Genomic DNA, 20,769 nt, shown 5'->3' on the forward strand with positions numbered 1-20,769 from the left:
CGTTACATGCACACGACACGCACGTGTGTGCACGCAGCGGCGAGATAAAGAGAAAGAGAAAGAAGCGAGTGCGTAAGCGCTACCGGGATTTACTCTTGCGCTCGCTCTCGACTTCTCGCTCGTTGCCTTAGTTTAATGCACCCCCGAAGCGCCGATTAAATTTCGTTCATGTACTCGCTTCTCGTTCTCGTGATATATAATCTATTGTTTAGATAAATGCGTGTCTATATGTTGAAAAGATTTTTTACGTTTCATATAATCATCGTTATTCATGTTTCTTACGTTATATTATTTTTCAAGTAATGTAATAAATATTGTATAAGATATACATGCAATTAGTTTATAATATAATACATATATTGACGGAGTATGTTGATCAGATTTCATGTCATTAATATTTTTTCATATATTGCATTCGGTAAATATATCAAATATAATATAATATATCCGAAAGTTAATAACAGAGCTGTATCACTTAATCCCATAAAGTTTATAAATGCTTTTTGAGATACAGAGAAACGAAATAATAATATATACATACATATATCGAGATATAATATGCGTACAGATATAACGGATGCAACTTAAATGTAATTAATATCGATCGGAATCAAGATAAAGTTATCATATATCAACGTCTTGTCAACCAAGGCGATTGTGCCTTTCGATGAATTCTCGTCAATCATTTGTAGATTATAATCCAATTCGTTCTTATCCTCATCTATTCCCCACGGGCCATTGAACACACTCGTTCCATATTCCACCATATAGTATATTGCAGTAGTATGGATTTGCACGCACGCGTACCTTGCTTATTGAATTGAGCATTGATTAATCGGTGTATCTTGCAGTCTCTTAGAGATAAATAAATACAGTTAGAGATAATAAGTTATATTAATTTTTCTTTGTGAATATTTTATAATTTTTACGAGCAGATAAAAATTATCGAATATATATTAATAATAAAGCTTGATAAATAAATATTTATAAATATTATATAAATATTTATATATATAATATATATAAATATTTATTTAATTAGATTCAAAAAAACTTTTGACAACAAACAGACAAATTTTTATTTGTTAATAATTTTTTTATACACGTTAATAATTTTTTAGTAATAAATAACAGTTAAACTCTTTTAAAAGTTAGTTAGTAAAAGAATATTTGTGTTACAATGTCTTTATACTCTCTCTATAATTTGATATATACATTCATCTTTCACGATTCACACCATTCTATCTTTAAGAAAATTAGAATATTTAAAAAAATTCTCAATTTAATTTTCAGAGTTTGAAAAAATTAAGAACTATTAAAATTTTAAAAATCGAAATTCTACTAATTATTTTATATCCAAAAGTCAGAAGAAAGTTTTGAAAAAATGTAGCAAAATTTTCTCATTAAAAAAAAATAAAATATTGAAATTTGAGTGATCGAAAAATTTCACAACTTTTCGATTCAATTAAATAACGGCCAATACGGTTTTCTTGTCAAAATTTTCAGTTATAAGTAATTTGTAGCAGTACGCAATTTGTGGAATGATATGCATAGACATCTTCCTCCGTCCGCGGTATTTAATTCCATCAATTAAAATGATTCCGGTCGGAGGTGCCGGCGCCGCGGAAATTACTATTGCGTCAAGTCGATCGTAATTACCGGTCGCCCATTAACCTTTCTATCTCCGTAAGGGTTAATTGCCTCGAGCGGACCACAAGAGGAAAGCATTTCCACGAGAGATCGTACCGTGAGTGGGATGCGGTGGATACCCGCGAGCTCCGCGCTCGGGGATAATCGTGCGGGGTCGGGTGCGGAGTCCGGGGCTGGGGCCGAGGTAATAAATAGAGCAACGCGGCGATCCGGAGCGGTATTTCGTCGCGTGACGCCGTGACGCGCGCATCGATTCACGGGCCGACGACGAGGGTGCAAGGGCGGGTAGACGCAACTACGGCCGAAAATCAATCCCGAACGCGTGTATCGCACTCGCGCGCGCGACGACGAGGAAAATAATCGGCGAGGCTGTTCTCCTGCTGGGAGAGGCGAGAAGGACGGTGACATCCGAGCCGGTCGCGATGCTGAAGAAATTTTTCGGCAAGTCCGGCCGCAGGATCCTGCGGGTAAGCCGTTGTCCATCAACGGATTAATCGCCTCTCCTCCTCGATCGGGTCTCCCTTGGACTGTTGCATGCACGCACGCACGTTTCGGGCGCATGTTGCGACCTAATTTCACCTGGACACTGACCGGTTTCGCATATTGCTCGATAATTAAAGGGCTCGCGCAACGTTTACTAAGATGAATTTCGACAACGTGTGATTAACTCGCACGGTTTCCTTCACATGTTCCATTTATTGTTAGACGTAAAACTTTTGCGCTAATTATTGCGGATCGATGTTTATAGATACCTGTCGTTGTGTCCGATTCTGAGATAATCCAGTCGTGTAATTACAATAAGAACTCCCGTCGATCTCTCTCCGCGAGAGAGAGAGTTCTGTTTTTTCTTCCCTTGTTATTTAAGAGCGATGTTTTTTTTTACAGGCAATCAAAAAGCTGTCCACTAAGAGTCGTAAGGCCAAAAGGTCGCGCAATCCCAGCTCCTGGCATACGGCCATTCCGGACCTCGAAACGACCTCGCTTTCGTGGTCTCTGCCATCCTTAGACACCAAAAGCATCGACACGTACATGACGTACGTTGCCGAGAACCAGGACGACTGCACGTCGAGTTGTTGCTGTTGCGACGAATACGAAGAGAACCAGAAGAACGAGAATAGAGAAAACGAGATGATAATCTAACATCCGCATCCATAAGCGACATGTATCGCTCGTTCATTTATCGCTATTCAAATTCGTCGGCAGTCTAGCCGTCCAAAAGGGTGGCAAAGAATCGCAGGCGTACGATTCTTAATGATATTTAACCCTTAACCGGTAAGTATACGAGTATGTTTTTTATTTCTTGACAGTATTTCTGTTAATGCAATCGCAATGCAATAACGACACCAAAGAGAATGCTCGTCGAAAATGTATAATCGGTTAAGGGTTAATCACGATCCCCTCCGTAATCCGTTCCACGCACAGGGAGCGCTTTCGCTCTCTTTTATTTTTTGAAATATATCGTATCATCGAATGAGAGAGAATGAAAAAGAGAGAGAGAGAGAGAGAGAGAGAGAGAGAGAGAGAGAGAAGTTTTATAAACTTTAAATTATTATAATTATCGTATCATACGATTTTTCAGTGCATTATCGTGAGATAAGAATGTGGAAAGAAGCGATGCTTTATTTCCACACAATTAGTCTTCCAATCTAGATTTATCGATTTATTTTATAGTTTGCGTTTTGACGTTTGCACTTATTTTGATCTCATTTAGTTACGTAATTTCAACAATGATAATGATAGATATATATTACATATTTATTACCATATATGTTCGTCGCGTTATAATTACAATAATTTAATAATGATTACGCAAACGCGATTATACGTTCAAAATTAAATTGATTGTTGACTTAATCTATTCAGTTCGATGACAATTTTTTCCCCACATTTTGTCGTACAATAAAAGAAAAAAGCGCGACATTTCTTCTCTTCGCGCGTCATCATCTCTTTCAATATAGATAATAGCAATATGTGACGTAGTACAAAAAAATATATATCGCCTAGCGTGTTATCATTCACGGAAGAATGACATTCGAAATATAATACAACTTTTTTCCACCTATCATGTAATTTTATCACATCGAGTTTAACTCGCATAATGATTCTTTTGCAAGATACAATTTTTTTCGATATCGTGCACTATTTCAAGTAATCAATAATTTATTTTCGCGCGAGACGCTCAAAAGCTACGCCAAAGCTGCACGTTTACATGACGGAGCTTCTCCAAATAATTCATTGAAGATTATAATAAAAGAGATTTTATAGAAAATTAAATTTTTTAATATAATTAAAGTAATAATTATAAATTATAATAATAAAGAAGATTAAATTGTTTACTTTTCTATTTGAATTATACACTCGCATACGTCTTTTTGGGGCAGCTTTCGAATATTGACAAATCAAAGCGTAAAATTTAATTAATCAATCTCACGTAGGACACTCTAATTTCCTCCGCTATTTATCAATGAAAGGGACTTTGTAACTCGATGTCGTCGTCACGTTGATCGTCCTAAGTGTCCAATATTTCTCGCGTTTATGGTGTGCCTGTTAGATTAGTTAGCCGATACAATCGATCCTTGATACAAGTAAACTCATATTTTTATTCCTCGGAATAAAAGTATCGTATATTTCGAGACAAATAATACTTAAAAAAAAATATTGTACTTAAGCGAACGAATTTTCTACGATTTCGTTTCAATCCTTTTCGACAAATTCGAGTTATTGGGTATCGAGGACCTTTATAATGCAATAAATCGCACCGGCCTGGTCACCCGAACCGAGGTTTTTTATTTCCGATTTATTTCCGGCACCTTCGCTCAAAACGCAAAGTCAATCCTCACTGAAGTGATGTAATCGCAATTTTTCTTCCTACGGGTCGATTTGTAAGAGAGGAGCATATAAGAAGAGAGAAGAGCTTTAACGACTTATATCTTATATATGTATAGATGCAGAATTTATATGTATATATATATATAAAATAAAAGAAACAGAATCTATATATATGTTGTATATGGATGTGTACGTAAGTGTACGCAATGCGTGTTGATATACTTTATCGTAAGAGCATTTCCGATAAGGCTGTGACTTTGTAATGGATATGTGAGTGTCATGAATAAAATGGTTTTATTGACGATCCCCGACGTTGTGTTCCCGTGACCCCTGTCATCGCGGTTTCATTGATCGTGTGACATGTGTGCCACATACATATATGCGCCGTATGCAGCATAATATGCAGTATAATATGTACCGGTGTCACATACCAAGACAACCTCATACGCGGGACCTTCGTTTGAATTGGTAATGGATATCGATCCGCGCGCGATTTTCTCGTTGCCGTGTAACGATCATTCTGGAGTTACGTGTCATAAGGGTTGGCTATAATGCTTCCTTTTGCGACAAGTGAATAAGGCTATAGTCATCTCTGTAATTTCGAGTCGTTTTATTTTATTTGGCGTCCTACTTTCGCGAATATCTGTATTAACGATCTATAGAGAGAATAGGAAACTTAATAGTGATTTTCAAGAGAAAACCTTCAATTTTATCCTCTCACGTTGCTTTATTTTTTAATATTCATTTAAAATTAGATTCTAATGTGTGCAATTGCAATTTGGAACTTTAACATTTTTTGTACATCTTTTAAGCCAGTATTAATTTCGAAATAGTCTAGCGTGTTAAAAATAAGGGATAATAGAAAGTTTTTTATTCATGACATTTCAATATTAATCTAAAAAAATTAATTATAATAAACTTTAATTGATTGAATCATACGAGCAATCATTCCAATAGAATAGTCTCACAGTCAGTTAATCTTCAAGCAAAGAAATTATTGAACGCTATCCGTTTAAAATACGAAACTTTACATTGAATATATTTTTAAGCGAAAAGTAACAATTGAAAAGTAACAATTAAAAAATAATATTTTAATTTTCAAAAATATCGTTACACAAATATCGTTTCCACGTTTAAAGCAATTCTAAATTTTCATTATAAATTAATCTTTAAAAACGAATATAATCAAGCAATTGATCCTTTAAAAAATCTACATGACATAAAATTTAATTATTTCTAAATAAAATATTTATTTTAATTGATTCTTCAGTTGCATTTATATTTTAATTAAGCTTTATTCTAAAATATTAATTTATGTGGTTCTGACGATTAAACAAACTCTATTACTGCTAACACAGAAAAAAGTCTTCTACCGTTAATTTGATGGGAAATGTCAAATTTTGACAAGAGCTCGCTGAACGCGTTACGTGAATGCGTTTCGCAATTATGCGCGCGTGCGACCATAGAAAAAATCGTGCGTAACGAGCACGCGTGAACAATAGCCGCACGTGCCCACGCAATATCAGTAATTCCCCGAAAATTAGGTTTTGTCGAACGTTGCGCGAGCATAAATAGTCGCGACTAATCGTTGACCGCAGTTCGTTAAAAAAAAAAGGAAAGAATAAGTAAACGTGTGTGCTGTAAAAGTAATGATTCGCAAAACTGGTTGTGAACGTAACGCGAGCGGGAGGGTCGTAAGTCTCATTGTTCTTCGTCGGGAATATTCCGCGTCTGCGAAGGGGATTTTGCATGAGAAAGGAAGAAAAACGATGCGCGTCCTCCTCCCCGATTGCCGTAAACTCTCTCGTCCGCAAATTTGTGTCGGTTCTCTCTTGAAAGCCTCCGGGTGCGTGAAATCCGCACAAAAGAAGTAATATACAACGAGGTGTTTGACCGTCAACGTTTCACTATCGACAAATATCTGCAACGTTTAGAATTATTTCCTGGTAGCTATTATAGTAAAAAAAGTTATAGAGACCAAAGATTTTTTTTATATAATTAAAAAGTGATGAGATTCCTTTGAAGATTGCTAAATGTTTCGGAAACGCGTACAATTTTCAATGATAGTATATTTGAATATCAAAAATCAACGCTCCATTAAACTTGAATTTTTTTCGGATCGAAGAGAAATAATTCATATTTGTTTCGTTACATAATAAGCGACAATGGACTGATCAGAAGAATATTTCGAGCGTAAATAATTTCATAATAGATAGTTGTGCGTTACAGGGTCGTGCAAACATTGATAATATTTTGATATGTCAAAAGTATCTAAATTCGTAAAAGACCGATTAGTACTTACGTATCTCGATTTATACATTCCTAGCAACTATCTCACAAGAGAATGTAGGACATTCGTATCTGATGCTTCAGTTTCGTACGATTCGCGTGAATGCCGATTAATGGCCATGTATCTCGGAAATGTATTATCGATTGGATTCTCTTGAAGGAAAGTGCAAAGGGGAGGAATCACATGCGACAAGATTCTATTTGTATCCTCGTGTGTTATCGTTTTATTACAAAATCGTATTGCAAAAATACTTGGACCTCTCACACGTAAACATCAAAATGCATAAATGGCACGTTCCGGTATGCGTACGATAATCTCCTCTCACCCTCTCTTCTTGTCTTTGTCTTCTTTCTTTTTATTCACGCTGGACTTTACACGCTCGCGCAATCGTTTATCATTCGGAAACGAATGAGGCAATTATACAAAGCCAATACGCAAACCGGTAATCGATTACGAGACAAAATTACAAATATGTCTTATTATTTACATTTAAGCGTGTGTATATACAATCTATGTACAAATTTTCACTATCAATAAATATCTTTTTTAGTTTAGGTATTCATATATGACTATCATTGTCTCACTCATTGGAAATGCATCGATATAGTTTTGGTCGTTGAATATTCCTGAGATATGTTAATAAAGTATAAAATATTGTACAAAAAATATATAATATGTATATACACGAAATTCTCGCTGCTCATATTGACTCATTTCGCGAATAATTATATTAAACACGATATGCGCTACTCATAAATCTTATAAATTGTTTATTTTAGTATCAACAAAAAATACTTCAAAACGAATGAGCGCGAAATATATGCTATTGCTTAAATTGTTTTACGAATAGATTGGCTGATTCGATTAGTAAAAGAGGGCCCTTATGTTCTCCTCGTTGGACAGAAAAAATATTGACAAAAATACTTGTAACATAAAATCCAATGACGCATTACGTCATCGTTTTCCTTGTACTGCAAGAAGAAAGTAAATTCTACAATCTCATTAGTGTTCTTATTGTCGGCTTTTGCACCAAACGACCGCGATCGTGGCCGTCGATTGTGCATCGAGGGCTCAAGGTCAGTAGGCCAATTCCGCGCCCCAGGGTCGATAGGGTTTCCCGTGCTGCTGCTGGGGATACTGACCCGGGTACTGGCCCCAGCCGCCCAGAAGCGGCGGCATAGTCCCTGGACCGGGCGGCATCCCGGCGGAGACCGTGCTCGCCGGGGGCTCGTAGCTACTGGCAGTGGAGGTGGAGGTCAACGTCGTAGACGCCGCAGGTACCGCCGAGGGCACGGCCGACGGTGGATGTTCCCGGTGGAAGCTCTGCAGATGCGACAGCAGTCGTAGCCGAAGCGGATCTCTCTCGTCCAGGCCCTCCATGGTCACCAAGTACCGACCCACTTCAGCAGCGCACTCACCCCAACCTACCGCGTGATAATCCATGGCTAGTTTTGTGCTGTCATAGCCTTCCGGTCCTGTAATCATAATTTACATAGCGGTCTATTGTTATTAATGTATGATATATAATAATAACGTAATATAATTTAAGAATTAATGTTATATAATAACAAATGATAAATATCATATCAAGTTTTTAAAATACATTTAAGAAAGGAATTTTGATGAATATAGATATTTAATAAAATTTTGACATCTAAACAATTGAAAGAAATTTTAATCGAGGTGAAAATTTTTATCTAATTTCAAATTATAAATAAATTAGAATTTCTCTCTTTAAAGTTATTAAATGTCTTGGATAGACAAGAAAAGACAATGTTTTTCAATCGTTGAAATTTCAATTTAACTTTGAATTTCTATAATGACTATATCAAAATTTTTTTGATATGATTATTAAACATTCCTCCTCTATAATGTAATCATTTAAGACGTAATGTTTCGATAGGAAAATATTACTTCTCGCGACAAAGATTTCGCGCTTTGAAAAGAAGCAGGTATCGAAAGATGATATCGCAGTTTTTCCCGGGATTTTTCCCGCGATTGTCTCCGGACGACTCGCAGATTAAGAAATGCATCTGCGGGCCGAGATCTTTTGTGCACTTTTGGTTTTTGCGGCGTAACAATGCCTGACATACGTGCATCGAGGCGAGATGGGCGCCTTGGCTTTAGTAGCAGGCGATTCATTGTGGAATGGGACAGGTAGCGTGGGAACCATTTAGACCCCCATAGACCAACCAGGCGTCTCGTACGCGAGATACATACGCACCAAATGAACGAGTAGAGTATCCCACGTTATTATGCAAGTTCTCAGACCCCCCGCTCTATACAAACATCACTTGGAAAAGTCTATCGCGTATGTAGACTACTACGTATGCATTAAATCACGTGCGATCGATTATTGTTGAAGCCTTCGATAAGTGGTTTCGAAACTTTGGGGGGGAGAAAAAGGAATTTATAAAAAAGGAATCTACTGGAATTTCTCTTTACTTACATTTAAAAATTAATAATAACAAATTAAGCGAAAGATAAACAAAATGTCAAACCATTCAAAGTGTATGTGAATATTTTCTTTGCAATCTATTAATAAAATGACAACGAAATATTGTCCGATAAATATTGATCTTTAATCGACAAACATCAATATTAAAACAACAAATGTCATTATCGAATTCTTCAATATTAGAGTATATCTCTAGCCAGTCTTGAAATATCGCAATATTAAATTTAATCGCTCGCTTTTAGAAGAGAGAAGAGTGAAAGAAAGGAAGAAAAAGAAAGAGAAAGAGAGGCACAGGCCAGTCGCGCCCTTCGCGACGTGCACGCATTTACAAATAGAGAGCCCGCGCACACGATCGTGGACGCACGTGTGGTGGTGCGTGTCCGTGCAAGCTTATATGCGGCTCTCTAGCTGGTTTCCCACAGGGTTCGACATCTGCCCCAGGCCGATCCGTCGAGCGCCTCCCTCGCGAGGGGTGCGACACGCGGGACACCTCACCCCCGGGCCCGCCGCCACCAATCGTGGGAACACCACTTCCAGAGAGTCGTTGACTTCCTGTGCTTCCCACAGGATCTCCGCGCCCGGTCCAGCACCTGCTCACGTGTGCGGATCCCGTTTGTACGGCGGCCTTCACGGGAAACCATATGCTACTACACCTTGTCTCGTGATTTTCTCTACGCTCTTCTCTGCCTCTTTCTCGGAAATATTTCTTGTAAATCGTTCGCAATAACGTTATCAATATTGTTGAGAGAATTGTATCTGACATTTGGAATCTTTAATATCCTACTTCAATCAATATTTGCGAATTGATCAAATTGATTGGTTTTTCTGTTATTCTTATAACGAGTATAGCTACCGACGACGAAATGATATATTTATCACTTGTATAAAGAATGCTGAAATAATAAGAGAATATTTTTTTTAATTAGAGGATATCCGCATGCATTTCAGATATTATTATATTGATACAAAGATCTCGTTTACGAATCTACGTTAATCTTTCTGGGATCTACGTAATAAGGAAACGCAGCAACGACAGATGGGCATTCGGTTACGCAGTTACAGTTAGTGTTCTCTCTGTTCGCCCTTACGGTCAACAGGTGTCTTCCGGTAGGAAAAAAAGGCCGGCTAACAGAGAAACGTAATAATGGCGTAAAAATCAAATTGGCAGTCGAGAGATTATTAATACCGGGCCCGAGAAATCTCGAACTGGAAAGGGTGTCTCGTTAACCTCGGAGCATCGTCTTCGAGTTCCGCTACGCATTCACAACAGGAAAAGGCGTTTCTTCCGGATTCGGGGATCTTATTACTCGACACCGTTACATCTTTCGATCTGCACTTCCGTTACGTCATTTCCGTTCTCGCATGCGAAGCGGTAAATGTTAAGTGGTCTCAAGCGATCGCTCAACATCGTTTTATGATAACACAACGTACACTAATTAAAATTAATTTCTTTCCATAGTTAAAAGCTTTCTTATAATAAATTAAGTTAAATTAAATAAATTAAATCGTTATTAACATAAATAATTTGTTGGCATCCTAAAGAAATAAAAATAATGTACCGTAATTGAATTGCTATATTTACAAAACAATTTAATTTAAAGAAATAACTTTATTTCTTTAGGAGCAGAGGGTTTTTTAAAAAAGATAAAGAAGAATATGAAACTCACCCTTATTGCGTAGCGTGCGCAAATGTTCGACAGTAAGCTGCAAGATTTCCGCTTTTTCTAGCTTTCCGCTGTGAGGATCCCTAGCGGCCGCTGGTACTAATCTTCTCAGCTCACCGAGGGACGCATTGATTCTGTCGCGACGCTTCTTCTCGATCATCCCCCTCCTGCGTTTCCGCGATGCGTGCTGGCAGGAGTCTCCTCCGGGCGAGTTGCATCTGCGATGGAAATTTTGAGCAAGGGTTGAGACATAAATGCAACATGAGATTTGAGGACGGGTTAAGACACTCGATGGTTTCTTTGTCCTTTATGATAAACCGTTATAATCAGAATATTATGAGCAGAAGAGAGAGGGGGGGGGGAGGAGGAGAAAGAGAGAGAGAGAGAAAACTGTTTTAATTACATATTGTCAATTCGTCTTGCGACAACTCATTTAATTAATTTCGACTGGACTGAAACAATGCTGTTTTAATTATGATTTTGTCGTCGAAACAAAGAGACATATGCCACATCAAGAAGCCCGACCGATAAAATTTCTAAAGAACAAAAGATTATTTTAATAAAAACTTTCACGTTTCATTTTAAAGTGAAGAGATCTTAATTATCTCATTTCCCTGATTTTTGGAACAATACAGGAATTCTTGCTCGATGTTCTATAAATTAGGAACTTTTTCTTTAAGAAACTAAATTTTTGCAAATTATAGGATGATTTAAATTATTATTTAATAATTATTGAGATTATTAATTATTGATGATTTGATAATTATTAACTTTAATGTAATAATCGCATGGATTTTTTTCTGTATTAGACAACACGAGATGTCGCAAGAATATTGATACACGAGATATTGAAAGAATAAAAAAAAATATATACATACGGTTCTTTGCCGCTCTCCTCCGAAAACACATCGTCGCAGTCAGAATCGCTCATGGTCCTCTTCAGATTTCTCTGTTGATGTCCTTGATTTTGTTGTGGTTGCTGTTGCTGCTGCTGTTGTTGCTGTTGCTGGCTACTGTCCTGACTTCTTAATTCCGTATCGATCTTCAATTCCAAAAATTCATGATTAGACCGCATCTCTGACATATCAGATCGCATGCCTGGCATATCTTGATGTCGAACGTCCTGATGCCTGGCGATGTCATGCCTGGATAACTCCTGATGCCTCTGTATCTCCGGATGTCGAAGATCCGGCCGCTGCATCTCATGCCGCAACTCCTGGTTCCTAAGATCACCTGGTACCGCGGTAGCGTGTCGCAGCTCGTGAGGTCCAGGCGGCCGCATATCGTGATGATGACGCATATCCGGATGCTGCGGCGGCTGATACGGTGGATGATGGGGCGGCGGTGGGTAACCCCAATGATGACCCGACGGCGGCGCCGGTAGCGTTGACAGGTGACCTGGTGCGACTGCGCCGGAAGTGATTTCGGAGGAGAGCAGGGTGCTGTTGTCATCGGAACGTGCGACTACCACTCGCCACATGTTGCTCCGTGAGAGGATCGGACGGAGGGGATAAGACGGCGTAAACTTCTTGCGAGTCAAAGAAATACTCAAATCGATCGCGTTACCGTCTGATGCTGGGAGCGTTCGATTCCATGACGATGCGAGATGTTATTGCGGTCGACACGACGGAGAATGAATTAATGGTCTCTGATAAGCATCGACAACTTGATAAAGGCAGGGAGCCAATCAGATGATCCAGGTGACGATAGATGTTATTACTAGATGGAAATTATATCTGATTTATAATTTCTCAAGAGAGAAAAATGTGATGATTTATTCGAATTTTATCCGGCTGAACTCTTTGATCACAATAAAATAGGTCATACAGACACTGTTTATATTTGAACAAATCCGCAGTATTAATCGAGATGAAATCAAACACAATTTTTTCACTCATTAAAAAATCGCATAGCTTTCAACATCTATTTGAAAAATGGATGACCATATTTGCAAAATCTCCTCTGGAAAACCTGAAGAGAATCGAAGAATTTTCACTGTTGAAGAGGTAATTTCCTTAAGGATCTAATTTTCATTAAACTCGTGAATCCTGGGGAAGATTATGTTGCTATATCGTTGTCGTCAAATTCTCCAGATAATTTCTTGACGAATCTTGAAAATTCGAGTGTTGCGTTCGAGTGTCGACGACTGTTTCGCGAGATCTTGAGGAAGGTCAGGGCTGAAGTGATGACCGCGAAAGGAGCAATCGGTCCTGGCACTTGTTTCGCGACGGCGGTAGAGTTTATCGGCGCTCACGTGCCGCGGCTACCCGCGACGTCGCTCGCGGTCGCGTGCGTGGAAGAAGAAGTCGCGCGCTGGACGCACTCTCGGCTGCTGCAGTTGCTGCAGGATGTGCGTGTGCACTGGTCGCGTGGCGGCGGACGTATGTCGTGTGCGGGAGGACGCAGGGACGACACACGACCGCGTGGTGTATCCCGCGATCCTGGTGGGGATGATCGGAGGTGTGCGCCCTCGGGATGGAGTGGGGCACCGGAGGGGCCCCGTGCGGCTCGTCGAGGTGAAGAGCGAAACCCCGGCGCTCGGGAGGGAGCGAGAGGGTACGTACATCGTCGTCGAAGGGGGAACGAAAATCGGGAGGGGCGACTTTCGTGGGAACGTCCGCGGCGACTCGTGTGCGCGAGCGTGTGTGCGAGCGTGGGCCCTTGATTGTGCGACCGCCGGCCGGATTCTGCGTTGCACTCGGTCAAGGAGACCGAGAGGTGGAGGAAGCGATCTTCTCGTCGCTCAGGCTCAAGCGGATATAAGAGAAGAAAGGAGCCGGAAACTGCTCTTTTCCATTCCCGTGTGAATTCTTGCTGTTTGTGCGATGTTATCGTTCCTATCACAATAGAATATTATATATTAATATAAATTTTTACCATATGTTTAAAAAATTATATATAAAGCGTATGCCTCTAATTTCACAGCTTCATTTCATTTTCTTGTAAATTTATATTTACACCTTATACTTATAATTTTACTAATACTTTTATATTTACCACTTATATTTATATTTTTGTTATTTATTTATACTTATTAATGCAAATTTAATATTATAATTAATGATTATATTTAATAAAATTATTTCCGAATTTATAAAATTTCGAATTTATAAAACTGAGATTTTATCTCTCAACATCGAGATATTTAATTTTTTTCAAATTCCACAATTTCAAATGCGCAAGTGAAGGAAGGGAGAGTTCATCTTTATTCATTTACTCGAGAATGACTAATAAAATTGAGAAAACTGGTAAGACAATTAGTTTCTCTCCCTATTCTCCAATCTCTCAAAGTGATACGCGCGCCACCATGAAATCACTCTAGTACCACCCTTGTGAGAACCACCCCCTCCGCCTTCGCACACTCGTACCTCGGAGACGTTCACGCGTGTCGGAAAGGGCCGTTTGGGGTACATTCGAAGGGAGAGGGGATGCGATCACGATAAAGTTCACACAGGAATCGTATGCAGCACGCGCTCGCATGATTATCGATGCCTGGGAACGGAGCTGACTAATCGTATCATTAACTTTTCAGCGGAGATAAGTCCCGATTATGTGACATAAAGTCGGCGGCAAATAAATTGAAAAAGTTATTCTGTGAAAATGAAATTGTCCAAAAGATGTAAAGTCTAAAATACAACATTGTAAAAAATTATAGATTAATAGTAAGCGTAAATTAATATTATAGATTAATAGTAAGCATAAATTAATATTTATGCAAATTTTTTCTCCCTTTAAAGGGAATCAATAGATGCCTCATTTATATTTTTATTTTATTAAAAATTAGTTCGTTTTTTCTTTCATAAAAATGGTTCAAGAAGTTTTTCAGTCTTGCAAAGATGCACAAAGTCTTTGCAGTTTTGTAGAACAGAATAATGTATGCTATAAATAACATTTTCATTTGTGTAAAACATCTGATGGAACACAAGTTACGAAAACAATTTCGGGGATCTTGCAAAGGTATTTCGCTAGATCATACACGCGAGCTAAAGCCTGTTTCCTAAGAAAAACTTGGATATCGTAAATAGAAGTGAACGTACATGAGAGCTCGAACGCTATGTTTTGTACGAGGAAGAGATGAAGAGATTGGCTTATTTTCCTGGCATATTAAGAGGCGATTGCATGCGCGGCAGGCGATGAAAACGGCACGACGACGATCGCAGCGGGTATCGCGAAACGTGTATCGCGTCGCGTGCACACACGTCCAGCACACGTCATCACGCGATCAAGGGCGCGAGCAGAGAGAAAGAAAGAGAGAGAGAGGGAAAGGCATAGAGTGGATCGCGTGCCTGTTTTTTGCACCTCGCGCCGCCGATCGGCTATTCTTCGTTGCTCGAATTCACGAGAGCCCACCCCACGGATAGTCCTTACTCCGCATTATGTAATATCTTCCCGCGGACCTTGCGTGCCTTTTGATGCCTCCCGGATAGACGCACAGGAGGGTGCCCGGTTCCCATAGGTATCGCGTGAATGTGCGCTCTTCGGGCCGGAATTTTATGTAAAGGGATGATGTAAATCCAAACAATCGGGATTCTGTCTGAAAGAAATCATGCTCCTTTGAATCACTCTTTATAAATTAAAATATATCTTTCGACTAAAACATTCGTATTTGACTAATCGATATAACTCGTATGCAGTTTTATATCTATGATTTATATTTAATTATTTCGTTGTTTTATATAAATTATTCCGAGCGTATTTTCTGCATTGCGGGTAAATCGATTACGCTTATTGTCAGCCAAACGCGTAATAAATCGATATGCCAAGCGCTACGCAACATTCGTCAATATTTAAAAAAAGGCCCGAAAGAAAAGAAGGGACGATGTCTGAGTCACCGGGCCATTAAGCATTGTGCAGGTTACGATATCAATGACTTACATCATTCCGTATTACGGGCCGTGAGTAAGGCCAAAGTATCCGGCTTCCGGTCCGCACGCGACTTCTGCACGTGAAGACACGTGGCGCAAATCGAGGCGTTTGCATATACGTATATACACGCATGTGTGTCAATAAGTGCATATCTGCATCACTTCGAAACTGACGACACGGTGTTCCAATATCGATGTTCATTAATATCCACGTGTGCGTGTACTTTTTTCTGCCGTCCAAATCATCTTACTTGCATCATCTTACTTCTGTTAAAAAAATATAATATATCTGACATTATTAAAAATATGTAAAATATGTAAAAAATATGTAAAAATATATAAAAAAATATAATATATCTGACATTATTAAAAATTTAGAAGTTTGACAAAATATATCAGTTTTTTCTTTACCTAAATCTTTGCAGACAGAAAGAATATGCTATACGTTGAATAAATTCAGAGATGCTATGTGTATTTTTATACATTAAGTAAATAAAAAAATATAATAATACTCTCTCTCCCTTCTCTTCTTAATTTTTGCATTTCGCAATTCCGGGGAATCGCCCATATCTGTCGTTTTCGACGCGGAAAGCCCGGTACCTTCTATCGGCAAATATTTATTCATAATTTCGTTTCAATCATGCATATATATACGCGCTGATGTCGAGTGGATTTAGCCGCTGGTCAGTCCATCTTCTGGACAAACAACGCGAGCGGGAGGGATAAGGATACCGGCGTCATATAGGCACACACGAGCGTATCCCCATGCGTAAAGCAAACACGCATAAAATTACGTATTCGTGGTTCGCGTATCAGTCCGAACTGAATGTATTCTTAGAAAAACACGAAACACGATTGATAAAGCGAGGGAGAGGAGGATGGTCTATCGCGATACATTTGCCGGACCATAGTCGATCATGATTGCAACAATATCAGAATCCTCGTAGCACATCGCCCGAAGTCTTTTTTCATTTCCGTCCTTTTTTTATCTAGAATAATAGAAGGAAATTATTTTTATTTTTTACTCTATTAATTTCTCTAAAATTTTGTTTGTAATTAAATTCAGGCATTTTTTTATATAATAATGAAGAGAAAAATAAAAGAGATTTACAATGATTATTATTTAAGACTTTTTTAGAAGTGACATTTCTTGATGTAAAATATGATTGATATTATAATATTATCGATATAAACATTCTTCAAATGTAGCTTTTGCTACATTTTCCGAGGAAGAAATTTCTTGTATGGAGAAAGTTCTATTCTCGAAACATATTTTCTCTCTCAAAATATCATAAAGAAATACATATCGCAATTGATTAAATACACACATGTTCCTCCTTATGTTGAGCATAGCCACGATATCCGCTTTAATGGTGGTTTGTAACTATTGCGTGTCGCAACTTGCATTTCGCGTAAACGAAGCACGTCGGATGAACGACCGTTTCCTGGCCGACAAAAGTTAACGATAGTGGTCACTCACTCCCCCCCGATCAACCGGCAACTTGACCAGCACCATCGACAGTTGGCGACGACAATCGTCCGATAATTGGCGGACATTGTTAGACACGTTTGGCACGCACACGCAGCCGACCAGAGTGGACCGACTTTTCGTTTTACGATTTGTTGACCGGCGTCGCGATCGTGACACGGCCGATCGGAAATATGAATTTATCGCCGATCATGTTACGACGATGACGGTCCGAATAATGTATCGATTATGACGTGTTGTACATTAACCGCGTTGTCCTTCTGTGTTTGTCCTCGTAAATCTGCCGCGATGACTGGATGGATGCTGCGTGTGCATCGTGTATGCAATGTCGTCATAAAGTCGGTAGAACCCGAATTTGGATTGTCGTAGAAAACATTTCATGTTTATAATATTTTACGAATTTTATACATTATTGTTTACACAGTTTTCTAGGCTACTCTCTTGCTTGTTTTATATAATTCTAATATAAATCTTTTTATTATATATTAAATTTTAGGCAGATATTTCTCGTGATTGTAACAATCAGTTCTTTTCAATTGTTGAAGTCTTTATCTCGATTAATTTCCTGTTAAATCGGCACGCTTATAAAATAAGATTGTACAATATGAGTGAAAGACATCTTTGTTTCTCAATTAAGATTACACGTAGGGTGGTGGGATTTTCCTGATTTCACCGAATCATGCTTTCTAACACCATCTGTGTCCCTTGCGCCCTTTGAAAGATTGATCCGCCACTAATAAGTTACATTCGTACTTAACAACATTACATTGACTTAATTGGATTCGATTACTACATTTGATTTTGGGATTTCCAAATCAAGGTATTCTCCTTAAACGTTTCTGGGTATTTAATGTTCTAGAATAATTAAAGTAAAAAAATATAAATTAAAAAGTTTCTCCATAAATAATAAAGTCAATCTAAAAATAAATTCCATATTTTTAGATTGCATATTTTCTGTTACTATTTAGAAATACACGAGAGTATTTATTGCGTGTGTTTTTGTTTTAGAACGAGACAGCAAAAAAAATATCGAGCGATTCACGGTCCATTTGCTGCACTTTTCGAATTCCCATCGTAAGAAGAACGATTTTAATCGAAAAAAAGAGAAAAAACCGTATTTGGGGAAAAATAACGCAACTCTCTTTCAAGCGGATTGAATTTAAATACGCGCATCGGGAATTCGCACACCCTAAAATTACATCCCCATTTAAAAGTCGCCCCCAATCGTCATGGCGATTCGCCGCGCTCCAGGGCGGTTCAATTGCGGACAAGTGCGTCGCACGTTATGTGTACGCTCGTATATTAAACAATTTTTTCAACCACGATTTTAAAAGATGACAGCTGTCAGACTGAAAAACTTGACAGACCGAAACCGCAATGCGCGAACCGGACACGAGCGATTCATTAAGCGGTGAACTTCCCCAGATTTCTTTTCAAACGCATTATATATACAATAAAACCTCGCCAATCGGACGTATAACATATGAAAGATTCACAAGAGTATTCTAATCCCTCGATTCAAGTTAAAATAAATATAAATAAATAGAAGAGAGAGAGAAATTCTTTCTGTCTGTTGTCTAATATTTTATTATTTGCTATTATTATTAAAACGTAATCTATTTAATTAATTTAATATTATTTATGTAACCTGAGTACAAAAGATATTTGTTATATGTATAATATTAAAAAGAATTTGTTTATTATAATTATAACAAAATTTATTCTCTATTTTGTGTGCGTACGTGATATCCCATATAGCATCCTTGTTCTTTCGAATCCCGAGAGATGTCCAAAAGACAGAACATCCTGAAGATGTCTAATCGCCCAAAGATATCTTCTGGATACCTTCTGGACATCTTTTGAATATGCATGCTATGTGGGATATTATCGGAAAACTATATTTTATAATACTTATAGGATTTTTATTCTTTTCTTTTTTATTATAGTAATGTATGTCTTTATTAAACTGACTCTATGAAAATGTCACTGACTACTACAGTGACACAAGATTTCAAGAAGGTCAATATTTTACTGAACTTTGGTAAAATACTTTGTTGTTTTGTCTTATATCTTATTGATTATAATACAAAAATTTCATTGAAAAGTCAGAAATAACTGTACATATTTGCATAATGATATATATAATGAAACATATAATATTCAAATTCATGTATATTATATAATTATTTTTTTACTCTAAAGATAAAAATGAACAACTAAATAAATACTTCCATTTAGTTAAAAATTCCAAAAATATGTCTAATATTTTTTAAATAAAATATACTATAAATTTATCTCATGTAAATACATATATAAGATGAAAGACATAAGGCAAAGCTGTCGATAATCAACCAGCCATCGTGTCATCTCTCGGGAATTCGAAAGAACGATCGATCACCGTCTCAAATTTTACAATATCACGCCGCAACGCGCGAATTAAGATATATGATCGATGACTTTCCAATCGCCGCGTCACATTGTTCGACTCTAAAGGGCCCATGCTAGCTCGTTACATCGGTGCAATTTCCTAACTGATTGAAATGACACACATGCTATGCCACATTACATTGTAGTAGAAGCCTGCGGTTACGGTTTTATATGGAAGTTTGAGTACGCGAAGCGTGCTATTGCGTAGGTCGAACGACAAATAACAATCGATTTTTAAACGTGTGTATATACTTGCAAATTATTGGACTGAAGGTGGATAAAAAAGAAAAGAGAGATTATTTTCTTAATATAAATTATTGATATATTGATCAGGAAAACTCGACAATTAAATGAAGTTGAATTATTGAAATTAATATTATTTATATATAAGATAAATAAAAAATATATATAATTCTCTGTTCTTCTTTTTCTCCGAGGATAACATCCCGTAGAAAATGTCCGAATTTGAACGAGATTCTGCCGGTAAGCAAACGCGTTATAGGAAAATATATCCCGACAAGGAGTAACGTGAATTAATACCAATAAATTTCGCGCTTCAAAGCAAAACTATTTGTAAATATAAGTATTGATTTTTTCTCATTAATATAATTTGCATAAAAACATCCTTATAGCAAAAATTATTTTCAAGAAAAATAGATATAAAAAATCAATATTTATCAATATTTAATTCTGTGTAAAAAAATATTCATTATATTTCCGAAAATAATAGATGCATAATAGAAAATTATAATTACTCACTGCAACAAGAATTCCATACGTATATCAAAGGGAATGTCAAGGTGTTTAAATTGCAGAAGAAATTGTTCTTCAAGTTTAAGCGGGATCGAACTGCCATGGTGCTCGACGAGAAGATTGCTTGATGATGGTAAAAACGAATTATGTAGAATGATGCAAAAGAGACAAACAGGATGAATAACGGCATATCAGGCGATGGATGAAGGAGAGAGAAGCAAAAGTAGATGTGAAGGAGATGTTCAGGATTCTCGGTAAACTGGAAAAGAAAAAGAATCGGTGAAACTTGCGAAGAAAGATATGAATATTTTAAAAAGATATTTTCAAATAAATATATATAATTT

The 20,769-nt window shown here is 37.6% G+C and overlaps 2 protein-coding genes across 3 annotated transcripts; one reads left to right on the forward strand and one right to left on the reverse strand.

Annotated features, from left to right (window-relative positions):
• The first annotated feature begins 1,878 nt into the window (after positions 1-1,878).
• Positions 1,879-4,463, forward strand: LOC105247997. Its single transcript, XM_011252498.3, has 2 exons — positions 1,879-2,117; positions 2,536-4,463. The coding sequence occupies exons 1-2, from the start codon at positions 2,073-2,075 to the stop codon at positions 2,788-2,790; spliced, it is 300 nt and encodes a 99-aa protein (XP_011250800.1). The 5' UTR covers positions 1,879-2,072; the 3' UTR covers positions 2,791-4,463.
• Positions 4,464-6,982: 2,519 nt separating this feature from the next.
• LOC105247996 (hairy/enhancer-of-split related with YRPW motif protein) lies at positions 6,983-20,706 on the reverse strand. Of its 2 annotated transcripts, none has more exons than XM_025410777.1 (6): positions 20,432-20,706; positions 15,767-16,023; positions 15,289-15,421; positions 11,770-13,728; positions 10,895-11,109; positions 6,983-8,244 (listed from the first exon to the last, which is right to left on the reverse strand). In XM_025410777.1, exons 4-6 carry the CDS (start codon positions 12,369-12,371, stop codon positions 7,847-7,849), a joined length of 1,215 nt encoding a protein of 404 aa, XP_025266562.1. In that variant the 5' UTR covers positions 12,372-13,728; positions 15,289-15,421; positions 15,767-16,023; positions 20,432-20,706; the 3' UTR covers positions 6,983-7,846. The 2 variants fall into 2 exon arrangements, with proteins under 2 accessions (XP_025266562.1, XP_011250799.2); XM_011252497.3 differs by having other exon boundaries at positions 15,289-15,425.
• Between the last annotated feature and the right edge of the window lie 63 nt (positions 20,707-20,769).

The sequence above is a fragment of the Camponotus floridanus genome, unplaced genomic scaffold, assembly GCF_003227725.1.
Source record: "Camponotus floridanus strain SB8 unplaced genomic scaffold, Cflo_v7.5 scaffold343, whole genome shotgun sequence".
In the NCBI taxonomy this organism is placed as follows: domain Eukaryota; kingdom Metazoa; phylum Arthropoda; class Insecta; order Hymenoptera; family Formicidae; genus Camponotus; species Camponotus floridanus.

Excerpts from the sequence above, each read along its gene's own strand:
- LOC105247996 (XM_025410777.1), bottom strand. The coding sequence starts at position 12,371 with ATGTGGCGAGTGGTAGTCGCACGTTCCGATGACAACAGCACCCTGCTC. Across the intron at positions 11,110-11,769 it reads GAGGAGAGCGGCAAAGAACC|ATGCAACTCGCCCGGAGGAG; the intron begins GTATGTATATAT and ends TTTCCATCGCAG. Across the intron at positions 8,245-10,894 it reads GCGCACGCTACGCAATAAGG|GACCGGAAGGCTATGACAGC; the intron begins GTGAGTTTCATA and ends TTATGATTACAG.
- LOC105247997 (XM_011252498.3), top strand. The coding sequence starts at position 2,073 with ATGCTGAAGAAATTTTTCGGCAAGTCCGGCCGCAGGATCCTGCGG. Across the intron at positions 2,118-2,535 it reads CCGGCCGCAGGATCCTGCGG|GCAATCAAAAAGCTGTCCAC; the intron begins GTAAGCCGTTGT and ends TTTTTTTTACAG.